This window comes from Antrostomus carolinensis, unplaced genomic scaffold, assembly GCF_000700745.2.
Source record: "Antrostomus carolinensis isolate BGI_N321 unplaced genomic scaffold, ASM70074v2 scaffold5182, whole genome shotgun sequence".
NCBI lineage: Eukaryota > Metazoa > Chordata > Aves > Caprimulgiformes > Caprimulgidae > Antrostomus > Antrostomus carolinensis.
This window is the reverse complement of record NW_010301481.1, coordinates 92,667-107,722: the sequence shown is the minus strand read 5'-3', so window position 1 is coordinate 107,722 and position 15,056 is coordinate 92,667. Positions and strand designations below refer to the sequence as shown.

General features: G+C 36.2%; 1 protein-coding gene across 1 annotated transcript in view; it reads right to left on the bottom strand.

Annotated features, from left to right (window-relative positions):
• Positions 1 to 15,056, bottom strand: part of LOC104521460 (voltage-dependent L-type calcium channel subunit alpha-1D) — a gene marked incomplete at its 5' end in the record, with an annotated part of 189,663 nt that overhangs the window by 83,119 nt on the left and 91,488 nt on the right. Inside the window, 4 exons of the mRNA XM_029083890.1 lie at positions 2,081 to 2,107; positions 2,820 to 2,907; positions 8,505 to 8,582; positions 11,622 to 11,791. Coding sequence (XP_028939723.1) covers positions 2,081 to 2,107; positions 2,820 to 2,907; positions 8,505 to 8,582; positions 11,622 to 11,791 — 363 coding nt within the window. The remainder of the gene's footprint in view (positions 1 to 2,080; positions 2,108 to 2,819; positions 2,908 to 8,504; positions 8,583 to 11,621; positions 11,792 to 15,056) is intronic.

The following is a 15,056-nucleotide window of genomic DNA, read 5'->3' as shown; positions in this document are numbered from 1 at the left end:
TAAAAGGTTTAAGTATGATTGAAGACTTCAAGCAGCTGCAGATCTTACAGCACTTCCAAATGAGATGCCCCAACAGCCCATTGCCAATTGCCACGACTTCTGTGAACAGACTCAGCAATAAGTGTATGAATGAACTTGTGTGTGACTTGTGTTTTTTAATGCCACAAGAACAGATTCTGATCAAAGAGCTCATGCAAAACACATTTAGGACAGTGGCAGAATCTAGACAGCTGGAAATACTTCGGTGACTTTCTGGCTTGCAAACAAGTTTTATGTGTTGATTATGCACATTGATTGTAGAGGTGGATAGCACTGACTGCTTCTTACTCACTGCTTGGACTATTAAAAACATCAGGTTTGGGTAGAAATTTTCTTTTCTCAAAGATGACATAGCAGCTTTCATTTAAAAGAGCTTCTGGAGTTCTCTTTTTCCTTAAAATATGGATAATGGGCAAGGTTCAGAATGTAGGCATTGCTTTGATTTCTCTGTAATGTTTCTATGAGTCCCCACTGTGCAAACAGATCAAACTTGGAGAATGTAGTATAATGGCAGTCTATTGCACTGCCTGGTATTTGAAGTTTCATGCATCCGCTTTATATCCGAGTTTCTCCTTTAAAGCCAGCATTGGTAGGCTTCGTAGCAATAAACGGGTTGATTGGAGACAATCTCATGATTCAAAATAATCATGCTCGTTTGGGATTCTCAACTAATAGAGTACTAAACAAATTGTTCCACTTGTCCTACTGTTATGGTAACTGAAAGCAATGGTAAGATAAATTGCAGACCATTAGCACAATCAATCTCTTCTCTTTATTAAGCTGAAAGCAGTCTCATCTCTCATAATTCTCATGAAGAGTTAAGCTCAAAGGTCCACACGGACATAACCAGTCCATTCAGTTGGCGTAGCTAAGGCCAGTTTCTGTAGCAGAAGGTGTACAAGAAATGATAAGGCTTTTACACCTAATGATGAAACTTCTAAGTTAATTGTATATTGACTACCACCCTAAATGGCCAGATCTCCCTTGGCCACAGTCTTCAGCAGTGAGGCACATTTACATGCTGTCACTAGTTTGCTGGCTGAAAGGGATGACAAAGCAATGCTTGATCATAGTGTTACACGAAAAAAAACTCTCAATGTAGAAAAGCACCAGTTAACTGTTGCCTGGGAGCTCTTCTTCAAAAAAGAAAGAAGACTATTCAGAAGGAACACAAGTCCACTCCAACTGCTTGCAACTGGTCAGCGCTGGTAGGTCATTAGAGCTAGTAAGGCTAGTAGAATAAACCTGGGTATGCTATTCCTCTTCATTGCTGCAAGGAGAATACACTGCTGTTACCAATGAATTACTTGCTATACATCCAACACTGAAATCAGTTTTACCAACTAGGGTTAAAAAACTGGAATGATTTCAGATGTTGCCAAATCTGCTGATGCCAGATGTTGCCAAATCTTCTTGACTTTCCCTTTTTTTTCTCACTGATAATTTTCTGTGAAAAATATTTATTCTGTGGGTTGTCTGCAACTCTAGGAGTGTCTTTGCCCTTTGTGATTCACTAAGTCTGCCACCTGATTACTTACCTTAAATCACATAGCTTTTTTTGTTGTTGTTGTTGTTCCTTCATGAAGTAACTTAACCTTTTAAAACAGAAAGAGGTATCCCTTCTGTGTTTGCAATTATCCTTTCTAATTACTAAATATATGTCCTATAAGACTGGAAATAAAAGAAATAAAGAAACCTACTGGATTTGTACTGGCACATCCTGCATTAATATCAGGACTATTAATTCTTAATTTTGTTTACACTTCCCTTCTGCAATCACACTTGAAAAATAGAAGCTCATATTCCCAAATGTTCCAAATAAGTGAAAAGAAAGCCACAAATATCAGTAAAGCAAATCAGGGAGCTTGTTTTCCAAGAGTGTTCACGGATACTTTTACTTTTGTATTCACCAGTAACTATTAGGAAGAAGTTTCACACAGTAAAATTTAAAGTAGGGTAAACAAAGAATAGTTATATGAGATCATAATGATGTGTAAATAGTCACAAGGAAAAAGTCATGAAGAGAGAGGAAAATACTGACCTGAACTTGGATTTTGAGATGGTTTGACTAGAAGAAAAGGAAAACATATTTTTAAGAATGTGGAAAAAATAATTAATACAAATTTGTTCTCTTTAAAATTTTGCAAATCAATACATTAGAATTACATACAGATAAAAACAAGATTTTAACAAAACTCATAATGAATGCTGAAATTCTACTGTCCGTTACTTATTTTCTGAAATACCATTCACAAAGCTTTACAAATTTTTTAAGTGAAAGAAAGAAATAGCCTTTAAAACTGAGTAAATAAACGGCTCATGCAGAAGCTGCTTAGAAGTCATGAAAATCTGAGCAAATAAACAGTGAACACCATGGGATATAGAAATACTCCTATTCAGTTATTGCCTCAAAAATACATATTCTCCAGATCATGCACAATTCAACAGAAAACACTGCTTTTTACGTGTCTTACGGGACTTTTTTTTATTATTATTATTTTGGAACTAATTACATTTTATAAAACTTTCAGGAAAACATGACTCTACTAGAAGTTTAGTTGAATTGTTTTCTAACTTCTTAACTCAATAATTTTAGGAGTGTTTTAATGCTGTAATAATTGGTCCAATATTAAACTACTGAAAGGCAAAAAAAATTCAAGTGTCATACCAAGCTTGACTATCTAAAAGCAGTTTTGTATAAATAAACAATGGGGAAATAATGATTCTTTTAAGTGTTGAGATGATGAAGGTGGGTACTTGAAATCAGTCCATGTACTCACCATAAACTCCCACAGCATACTGGGTTCTCTCCTTCTCCACTCACATTCTCTGTGTTCACTGATTCAGTTTCACTGGTGGGCATGCTTGCTGTTAGAAGACAGAACTTGCTTTAGACTGATAGCCAAGCAACACGGGAGACAGGATATGATCTCCTGTTCTACTGCAAGAATGCCTCCACTTCTTGCAGGTCTAATGAGAGCTTGGAAGATCTGAGGAATAGCAGATGAAGTCAGACACTTCATCAGTCCTCCTCTTATAACAAAAGAAAGCACACAGAATTCCAGAGCATATCATAGCTTTTTTTTGTTTCTTTTCAATGATTCAGCATAACTATTGAAAATGTACTACAGAATACAATGTAGAGGAGTGTTGTAACAAAGAGCATGCTACCCCTAGTAAAGAAATAAACCTGAGCTAGATTTTGTGGCCTTTCATTTTAAGTGTTCTGTTAGCACTTTAGCCATACTTATCAGTTAGATGTTGTTAACGTGCTTGCTAATTCCAAGAAATGTCAAAGTTCTTCTGAAAATAGGAACTATCACACTCTGATCACACCAACCACCCTATGATTTTACTTCCATTATGAAATATCAAGGCAAGATGCTAGAAAGTAATTGTGCCTGTGAATGCTACATGAGCAGACAGGAAGGAGCACTGGGAATGGCAGAATGGGCACTACAAAGGATAATGAGAATTACTACTAATAAAAAGGGGATTATTATGTTTGTTACATAGTGAACTACTGTATATATCCCAGATCATCACTGAATAGTTAGCAATTGTAGTAATGGTTTTTTAGACAAAACTCATTTGCAGATTGGTCATCACCATTTGTCTTCAAATCAACTGAAATACAGAGGGAGGACAATACGTCAAAAGCTGTTAGGAAAGGATGAGCAGCCAAAGCTCTCCGTACTTCCTAGGGGCGAACACTGCTTCCACATCTGCAAAGCAAGCATGAAAGGAAAACCTCACGAACAAGAAAAGTGTAAAATTAATGTTGCTGGTTTATACAGTAGAAATACCATACAAAGTAGGAAAAAATAAGAGAGATGGAAGATGCACTGAAATTACTGTAAAACAGCAACAAAAGAAAAACAGAGTATCTTAAAGGTATTCTAGGGTGCACTTTCTGCTGTTTTGATGGTTTGCTTGCTTTGTTTTTTGATTGTTTGCTTTGCTGGGGAGGGTTTAAGCCAAGTCTCTGGACTGAGAGTACTGAAGGCAGAAGGGCTACAATGCCTATTTCTGTTAGGGATGTCTCTATTTGGGTAGCCTAAAGAAGGCTTAAAGCAGGCTTAATTACACACAGCTTAATAGAAGTGAGAATCAAGAATCAGGCCCTGAATTTTCTGATTTATCTACAGATCAGGTAGAAAATGAGAACTGTTAGTAACAGTGTCTCTGCACAGCCTCTATATTGCCGCAACGCCGACAGAGATACAAGGAAGTGGTAAATGGCAGTTTGGTTTCCATGCTCATTAAATCCACCCAAGTTAAGACACACAGGTCTATGCAGGCTAGATGCTCAGCTACTATTTGCAACAGCTGAGAATCTGTCCCCTTATATGTAAGTCACCATTACACGAAATGTTAAACATCAAGTTGGCATAGCAAAGAAAGATCCAAAATGTCCATGCAGGTGTTTGAGTAAACAGGGCACTTCAGTCAGTAAGCACAGCAAAACTTTCTTTCACAAGCTTCTTCTGTTTTGATGATTCTTTTAAAATATTACTGTAACTCCTCTATATAGGAAAAATCCCTGGTTAGCACCTGCAAGTACCTCAAATCTAATATCATGCTTCTCTCTATAAATCTGTTTTAAAAAATGAATATCACTAGTCTTGTGTGAACTTCACAGTTTACAGACACAAAGTTAAAAAGAAATTTCATTCAAAAGTAAAGGAAACAATCTTTAATTCAAGTATTAAAATTTCAAAGGATTTAAGAAAAAAAAATTACAAAACTACTTTAGACAGTCTCAGATCTTCAGAAATAATAGTTTTTATTTAAAAATGCCAGGGTCTTTTGTAATAAATGCAAGGAGTTTCCCTGTCTGGTAAAGAACTGAAATGGTTGTCTTGTGCTGGGTAACTTGCCTGCTGTCAGGAAACACAACACTGTAGCCCCCTAACGAACATTTTAGCACCCGTGATAGGCAACTGCAACATACCAGTGCAGAATTCTTGTTTCATATACTGTTATTTAGAGCTGCCATGAAAACAAAGCTAGGTCCACTTCTGCAAGTATTACATACATGCAATGTGTCTCATACTCATGTTTCAAATTCCACCACCCTTCCCTCATCTAAAAGCAGTACCTAGAATCCAGTTCCTCATAAAGTGTCATTCAGTGTCATACGAATGCTATTTGTTTTAATACATGCCAAGTAATTTTTTAAAAGACTAAGTGTAAAGTAATGTAATTTTAATTCAAGACTACCCAGACTTGATGCGTTAACCCACAGTAACAAGTACCAGCCCTTTTTGAACATGACTGCATGAAGAAAAACAAAGTACCAAAAAAAATATAATCTTTGTCCCTGTTGAAGCCAATGTCAGTTCTGCTAATGATTAAATACAGCCAGAATGTTCTCTCTCTTTCAGATAGGGCTATTGCTCCAGCTCTATTAGTGACTTCTAGATGTTGTGTCACAAAAATGGAAGAGGAAAAAAAAGAACCATAGACAGTTCAGTTTACACTAGAAACTCAGCTATCATTCTATTGTAATTTACACACCAAAAGAAAAAGTGACAGAAGTACGGAGAAAGGCAGCACATGGAAGTCTAGCTCCAGCAATGCTAGCAAGTCATTCAATCTTTACCCAGAAGAAAACAGGAACAGCACTGCATGACCACATCCACTCTCGCTGATGCAAGCAACCTGGCAAGTCTTGAAAAGACAAATTTCATGACCGCAGCTTTTTAAGGGCCGTGTTCATTGGGTGAAGTAGAGTACACAGAATTAACTTCTGAAAGACCATGTGATCTCAGTAAGGCCAGATTTGAGACCTTTAAATTGGTACTCCAGTCTTCAAAGGAAGATACCAAATTTTCTCTATTCTTTATTGACCTTTTGCCCTTATTTTACTGGCATTCTTCTGGTAAGATTATCAGCTCTCTTCAGTTATGGTAACTGCTTTCAAACAAAAGAATGCTTGCATTAGGCAATATAAACAACCCACATACCATGCAGCTTAATACGTTCCTGAGTTTACAGAAAATAGGTCAAATATATCAACTACTACATTTTATTTCTGCAGATCAGAAAATAGATTGTTTTCCTTGTGTTATAATGTTCACTATTTACTCTAAACAGTTCTGAGGTTTTGGAGCACGGATTTCAAACTCCACTCCGGGACATAACTAATGCATAGCAAAGAACAAGTCAGTGTCCATTAGCATTGATATGTCCTAGCCAGCTGGAGTTGGAAGAAATAAATTCCATAATCCTGCAATATGACAATCTGGTGTCACTGTAGAATCCAGAAGCAGGCTAAACTACAACCTGAATTATTGAATTGTGGTGACAAGTATTATTATTGGAAATGTTTTCCTCTAAAAAGTATATATTTAATATTGTCATCTGGTTCAGCTTCAGCTATGCATTTTTGAGCCATAGGCTGATCTCATTTCCACACTGATGCACCTTGGGTAGCTTTCTGGTTAGAATTGCTGAAGGAAAAGAGCAGCAGAACTGGAGTGATCTGCACAGCTAATGAGATAATCAGTAATAGCTACTGGAGAGAATCTTACAATTATTTTAAAAGGTACTATACTGGCAAAATTTTACATCAACCTTGCAAAATGATCATCTTCTGTCTGCTAATAACGTCCAACCAATTCCATGAGCTCCAAAATTCTCCTAACTTTTTCTTCAAATAAGTACATATATTTCCTGAATCCTTTACACCAGATCTTTGAGGTAGTCAAACAGGAAAACAGAAAACAAAACCCAAAAAAAAATCCCTAAAGAGGCAACATTATCATTGCAAATTCATCTCAAATTCCAAGTTTTCTGTATGCTCAGAATACATATCAGAAAGAAGTGGTGCTATCTATTCTGACTGTAAAGCTCCTCAGGGTAAATTCAGTTTAAGATAGGGCCTCCTGGAAGACGTTCTACATGATACGGTAGTGATGTACCTGTTTTCACAGTGCAGATTTAATATCTATTATTGATATACTATCAACAATCATTCTTATAGGCTCTCTTTTTTCATAGGCAGCCCATGGAAACTTAATATAAGGTTGAATGGTTGCATAGCAGTGGAAAGAGAGAGAAATAGCAGTCTTCATTACCAAAGCGTCACCGAACCAACCACTTCTAGCCTGAAGGATGACACTGCAAATCTTTGGAATGTTGTGTACTCTACAGATGTGGTGTTTTTAATAGAAATAAAGCCAGGGGTAATACAAAGAAAAATATTTAGGGTGGGATTTCTAATCCAGTGGTAGTTACTCAGATTAGTTTAATAGTCTCACAAATACAGAAAGAAATAATTTAGGCCACTGATTTGTATTTTGGAAAAATCATACTCATAAAAGGTGTACCTGCCTTGCCAGACACAGATGAAACTAAGTCAGAGCACACATCCTTGAGAATGCTTTTCACCAGCAAGGTCAGCTACTAAGTAGTAAGACAGCATTTGCAAACAGTAGACAACAGCATTTTCAGCAGGTTCCATGCTGCTTCATGACTGATGGCAGAACCTGAACCTACTAGTTTGAAGGCTATGTTGAAGCACATATCCAGAAGTAAAATTGCAACCACTGTCTTTTAGTAATTTTTATGGACAAATTATTCCAGGCTGTGAAGTTGTGCAACCTATTAGACAATATATGTAACAGTTACACAAATAATTTCAAGCAGTCTCACTATTTGCAGAAAATTAGTGCATCAGGTCCCAGCAATTTCTGACTTAATGTTCTGGATTCTCTAAAATAACTAGATCAGATTTTTCAGCCTCAGTCTGAGCCACAGCAGTGTTCTTAGGACAGAAAGGAAGTTAGTTGCTCCAATAACTTTGTTGTAGATAGGTTTAAAACTAGATCTCTAAATTACTACAGTTGTGATTATGTCAAATCAATACATTTGCCAATATTAAAAGAGTGCAGATTTGAAAATAGCTATTGTACTCTAAAGCCCCTGTCCATCTCCACTGTTGGCAGGAAAGAACTTGAATGAAATACAAATTACAGAAACAAACCCACTGACAAAAGGGATAAAATTTTGTTATGTTTTGTTATATTCTACATTAAAAGTATTATAAATAGTAAATATTCTCATCATACTATTCTAAGCTTACACCATGATCCATTAGAAAGCTTGTAAAATACTTTGATTAATTTCTTCACACCTGAATTTAAACCACATTTTTATCTGGTTTACTTGCCTTTTGAAAAAGAAAACCTATGCCTCAACAAGAACAGTCAGAAAGACATTTCGGTGGAAATCTAAGCAGATTGAAGACTATGCTTTAGGAAGGCAGAGCACGGCAGCACCAGTCTCTTTCAGACATGCACTTAAAACAACAGAACTGCATGCATGAGTGACTACATGCTAAAGATGTATATACCTTTGTGACAAAAAAAATGCATAGAATATGTGCTTTCAAAAGCTAACACATCAAATGCAGTACTGGCACAAAAGCAAGTTCCACTGCAAATCAGAACACGTTTTACCATGTTTATTGGAAGAACGGCCAAAGCAGCTAAGTCTGCTTTTCTTCTTTTCTTCCATTAAGTCAGCCAATGTAAGCCCTTGGTGTTAAGCACATGTATTCCCAGCAGTGACACAGCAGATGGCAGCAGTCGCAACGCAAAAAATAAAGATGTGTCCATGTATCCAACACAAGCAATGTTAGGCAAAACAAACGGAAATTCCCTGCCACATAACTAACCAGAGTTAAATCCCACACCTCTCACTGATTTTTGCATTTTGAGCTAAATTCCCAGTACTCTGAAGTCAATGGAAGGTTTTTCAGTAACTTCAGGGTAACTAGCTATCGGTTCATAATAAAGACTTAGGATTTTTACTAAAGGCATATTTACAATTCTAGTAGTTAAAACACATTCCATTATTCAACAGCGCTCAATACCTGCCCACTATCAGCAGAGATCTACAAATACAGGGAGTTCATATATAAATTACTTAATGACTTCTCTGATTAGAAATTTTAAAATGCTGGCGATGAAGAAACAAACTATGTTTTTAAAGATTATCTAAAAAGCCATTAATTACTGATTTAACTGCCTTTGAAATCTGTACCTTTTCCTGCTAGAGAGAGATCTTCTGTATCCTAAACCCAGAGCTCTTCCACATCACTGAAGAGCACTATGGTGATCTTCCATCACCATAAATCAGCAGTAATCTTGATTATCCAGAGGTTTAGGTATTCAAAGCTGGGACATAGCTGCCTTGAAACCTGCAAGTGATTATTCTGCTTATCTTAGGACCTAGCCCTACCTCATGCTTCAGAGACAGTCCTAGAAACACATCACCAGCTTATTTGGACTAAGTTTATTTCCTAAGCTTACTACTCAAGATTATTAACCTGGTGATAATTAGCTAAGTTTCACCTGACTCTCAAACAGGTAGCTCATTATCATAACTATGCTCCTGATCCAAAAGCTTCCAAGCAATAGCTAGATAGATAGCTTGTGCTGTCTCTCATCATATCTCCCCATGCGATGTGATATGCAGCAGAGCATGTCTTGAATGCAAGGAAGTGGAGCAATTTAGCAACTCTTCCTCCTTTACACCCTGTTGCAGCTGGTATTAAAAACTGAATTCCAAGACACAGATTTAAGCATATGTGCTTAAAAACCCAGAGGAGTACTAGGAGATTGCCTATCGCTGGAAATTTCCACTCAAAATATACATACATGCCTGATATTAAATTATTGGGATTTGTTTTAAAGGCCTTTTAATTACTTTCCTTCTCCTATTTTTACCCTACAAGTCTCCTCCAACCCTTAACACAGATTCATACCCTGCATTTATTGGGAACTAAAGGATTAATAAAATTATGAAAATAAAAAATATGAAGAGTTTAAAAAACTCAACTATGTGCAATACAGAAATAAGTTTAAATCACATAATTTTCACTATTTTACTATTTTTTAAAAGTACTCTGGTTTAAAAGAACAGTTCACAATAAATTAGCAGCACTAGTAGAAAACAGTAATAATGTATTATTTCTACACAGAAAATAATATTCTGAGTTGCCTTTGAAAAACAACCTGTAGTGGCTTTTTCTTATATATACTCAATAGTAAACAATTAATAAATATTACTTTCTGGAGTATCACGTGAATAATAAGGTGCTATTTAGCATTAGTATATATATATTGAAATTTGGACTTCAATCTTACATTTAGTACTAAATCATAAACCACATCCTGAATTCCTGTCCTCATTTATGTACAACACTAAAAGTTCTCATGAAAATTTTAACCACTACTATGTAAATACGGCTAAGATGCTAAAATAACCTCTACTAAATTATGACACTAAAATAATGCTGTTACTCAAAATTCATGATATAGAGACATCAATTTTAAGTTTTACAGTTGTTGCAATATCATGAAACTAACTTGTTCCTTTACATTAGGACTCAGGTCAGAAGCACTAGAGGGACACTACAGCCTAAATTACCTTTCCCACAATACATTACACACTACTGTCAAATAAATACATTCTAAGTAATTATATTTCTTAGTGTCAAACAAAAATCCCATAAGATTTCATTTATTTCACACTCAGTAAATACATCTACTAAAAAAGACAGAATCATAGAATTGTTTTGGATCAAAAAGACCCTTAAGATCATCAAGCCCACCTCTAAACCATGTCCCTAAGCACCACATCTACATGTCTTTTAAGTACCTGCAGGGATGGTGAATCCACCACTGCCCTGGGCAGCCTGTGCCAATACTCAACAACCCTTTTCGTTAAGAAATTTTTCCTAATATCCAATCTGAACCTCTCCTGGCACAACTTGAGATTTTTTCCTCTTGTCCTCTTGCTTGTTACTTGGGAGAAGAGACAAAGACCGACCTCACTACAGCCTCCTTTCAGGTAGTTGTAGAGCAATAATGTCTCCTATCGGCCTAACTTTTCTCCAGACTAAACAACCCCAGTTCCTTCAGCTGCTCCTCCTAAGACTTGTTCTCCAGACCCTTCACCAGCTTTTTTACCCTTTTTTTAACACACTCCAGCACCTCAATGTCTTTCTGGTAGTGAGTAACCCAAATTATATATATTATTTTTATGAGGGGTCCAGATTTTATATAGGTTTTTTTTCAATATCAGAAATAAAGATACAGAACGTTATTTCCCAATTTCAAAACTCAAAAAAGTCCTCACTATTAGCACAATGTTATTTCTTGACTGTAGTTTTGGCCGTATTTTTTAAACTTTTTATATTATTGCATGTATCTACAGGCAAAGACATTTTTCTTGACTAAGGGTTTACAATGACACTTAGGGGTGCATAACTTGTATACACTAATTTTTTACAGAACACAAATAAAGCAAAGTTTTCAAGTCTCAGTAGTGACCGAGTGCAGACAACCATTTGCACATGGACAGCTCGGAGCAGAATTTTGTTGTAAGATTCAGAATTATCTTCTATGACTGAGTATCAATATATTAACAGACACGATTGCTCTACTAAAGAGCACTTTTGCAAACTGGAAATCAAAAAGCAACATCGGATAGGCTGCATTCACCCCAGCATAACACCCTTAAAACCAAACTGTCCCACACAGAAGTAGTACAGAGTAAAGAACACGTACTGTTCCGCTTGCCTTCTTCATCAACCTCTTCATCATTCTCAGGGTCAATGTCTTCTGCCTGTGTAATCCAGTCTAAATAACCCTTCAGATCTTCTTCAAGCTGCTGTTTTTCACGTAGTTTCTGAAAGTCCCCTCGGGCCTTGGCTTTTTCTCTTTCCTTGGAAAATTCTCTAGCAAATTCAGATAAAGCAGAAAAAAAATACTGATTGCCAAACTCCCAGGCATTTTGACCTAGGTCTTGACATTGCAGAATAACACACTGACATAGAAAACGAACTGAATAAACTACATCAAAGATTTGAGAGCTGCTTTGAAAACAAGACAGTGGTGCAAAGTTGTCATGGCAAATCCCTATTATATTACATCAAAGCTTACAGAGTTTTTATGATCTAATTGAAAATTATGCAGTATTCCTGACTTTTCCCATATTGGAAGAGTAACCCCCCCATTTAGTTATGTGCTCTTCTACACAGATTTTAAAATCAGTTTTATCTAATGGTTACAATGAGAAACTGACTTGCAGTAATGAAGTAGTTTCAGAGGTGAGTATTAGTTTCTGGGAAAAGGAAAATCCAGCAGCCAGTCCTAAAATCCTTCCTCTTCAAGCCACAGTTTATTGGCCATGTCCAAACATGCTTATTTCAGTGCACGGTTCACAGAACTCCACTAATAAGCTTTCTCTTAATTACATAATGCATAGACACCTGTGGTGTTTGAGATCTGGATGTTTCGCCCTTTTGCAATCTGTAACAGAACCTAGAAATCCTGTTCTCTCAGATCAGTGAGGCAGCCTTTTTAATAAATTGACTCCTCTGTCTCATTGCCCCAGTCTCAAGACAATGTATTTGACTGTCTGTCTAAATCAGTTTGTGATTTGGGTCAATCCCTAAATTATCATGGAATCATAATTAAAATAATAAGTCATCCACTTTGAGAAGGAGATTGGATAAAATACCCTACTGAGGTCTCTTCCAACCTGAATTACCCCATGAATATACGATTCCCTCAATGATCTAAGATTCAAGACAATTCTCAAGTAAATTCTTGCACCACAACATTTCACATGCCAACATCCCTACATTTGGTGCAACACATATGTCCAAATGTGTAATTCCCTTTGCTAGAAGGATCAAACATTTTCCAACTCATCTGAGTATCAATATGTACAGTTAGGGGTAGACAAGCATCTTTTGAACTGTATTGTAACTATGTAGTGATTCAGTATTTAAAATTAAACTTGTTTTGATTAACCTGTTAATCTTACAATAGGGTCAAAATTAAACCTTAAAAATTGATATAGTAATTTCATTTACTATGAATTTGCAACCCCTTTATTTATTGAGAATTTTCACTTGAAAATATTCCCTAATTAATACACTCACAAGGGGAAATTTATTAAAGCACTCAATAATACCCTTTTTCAAGTGGAAAAATATTAGGAAATTAGTGCAAGACTTGTAAAATATTTTAACACGATGAACACGATTCACATGATGTTGCCCTGCTAACGAAATACAGCAGAATAATAGAAAGTCTCATAATTTTTCAACATAGTATTTCAGTTTGGTGACAGATATTAGCTATTTGGAATTGCAAAGATATAATCTCTCCAGGGGTTTTATTATTTTTATTGTTTTATTTGCAGCCTTCAAACACATCTTCTAAACACTAAACTTCTGCTTTTACATTAGTAAATTTAAAAGTTAAGCTCTTTGCAGGCAACAATACAGACTCTGTATGTTTTTTAACATTATGTTACAGAAGGTAAAAAGCTTTCTGTTGCAAAAGCTAAGAGGTGGGCACAACACCTTTTATAATCGAGGACTTAATTCAACAAAAATTCCATTTGGTACATGGAGATCATCCTGTTCCATCTGATGGCACTGTAATGATGCTGAAGAATGCCAGTGTTTGCTTTGCATTCGCTACCTTTCACCTAGACAAGGTCCTTCAAAATGCCACCTCTTCACAAAAACGCTTGTGAAAGAGACAGAACTCAACAGATGTCTCTGAGGGATAACTGTTTTAAAAAAAAAAAATTTTAAAAAATCTTGTTTTGGCAGAAGATGTCACAAGCCCGTAAGAAATTGTTTGGTTTATGGAATGCTGAGTTTAAGTTTCTCTCAGAGAGAGTATCAGAGAGACCCTCCTTTACATCTGATTGAGGCAACATACTTGTGACACTCATGCCATAGGCAGTATCTTCCAAAAAAGAGCTATCATGGCATAGTATGAAATCAGTAAAAGCTAGCAAGGCTTGTTACTTTTAAGTATTTATGTTTTGTTCAGTTAAGTCCTTCAGGGCTTTTTTCATTAGGGTGAAAGATATGTGATCTGTGTGGGTAAAGCAAAATTAAAGCTGCTGTTATTATACTGAGTGAAGTGAAAGAAATAATTTAAAAATGAAACAGTTGGCAAGGCTGATACTTTCAACAGCACTTTACCCATGACTGAACCACCTTTTAACTTTGGCTTTACATTAAAATGGTTGCACGAGGAGAATTAAACATAGTTTTTTATATGCATAGCTAACTATGACCTTTTCCTTTAATACAGCACAAAAGTCAGACATTGTCTTGTTAAATGCTGCTGCAATTTATCAGTGGGGGAAATGCAATGGTGCTTAATCTCCATGATATTTAAAAGTTTTACTTTCATTTTTAAAACCTGACTGTTTTAAGGAAGTATTACACCTGAGAAGACTGCATTTTATTTAGGAGAGGGGGGAATCTGGCTCTATGGAATTTTGTTTCTATCACAGTCACAATGAAGTGACATACCTCAGACACAGGTATGTACACATTCCTTTTACTGAAATACCACGAATAAGAAAGTGGAATTAAATTGAACTGGAATGTAGTAAGTTTCCTGTTAGCACAACAAAAGCTTTTTTTTTTTTTCTCCCCCAGAAATAACTAATAATTTGAAAAAGGTGATGGGGGCAAGATGAGGGAGAGGCATTGGCTCTTTAAAGCTTCTCATAAAGACATCTAGACAACAAGGTATTTTATTATTTAGACAGAAATATGTAGGCATTGGCTGATCTCCTGGAAGGAGGAGGAATAAGACAATGGTTTGTGCAGCATTTCATGGCTATGGAGAGCACAGCCTGGGTCCAGGGCAGAAAGAAAAAGCTTTTTGCCATATAGGCAGCATATGCGCTGACATGGTTAGACTAATGGCCTGAACTGGCCTCCCTGCCATCAACCCAGTACTCACAGCAGAAGCCTACAAAGTTGACAGGCTTAGGGAGTGGCACATTAATTGCAATAAGTCGTCTTAAGCTCCATAAGTATTTGGTTTCACAAATGCTTGTACTAAGAGCTAACTTCAAAATACTTATTTCATTCTGGTTTGATAAAGTGACCTGGATCTGGCATCTGAAAGCATTCATTTGAGAGGGGTAGTGGTGTTCATTGACTAAACTGACAAAAA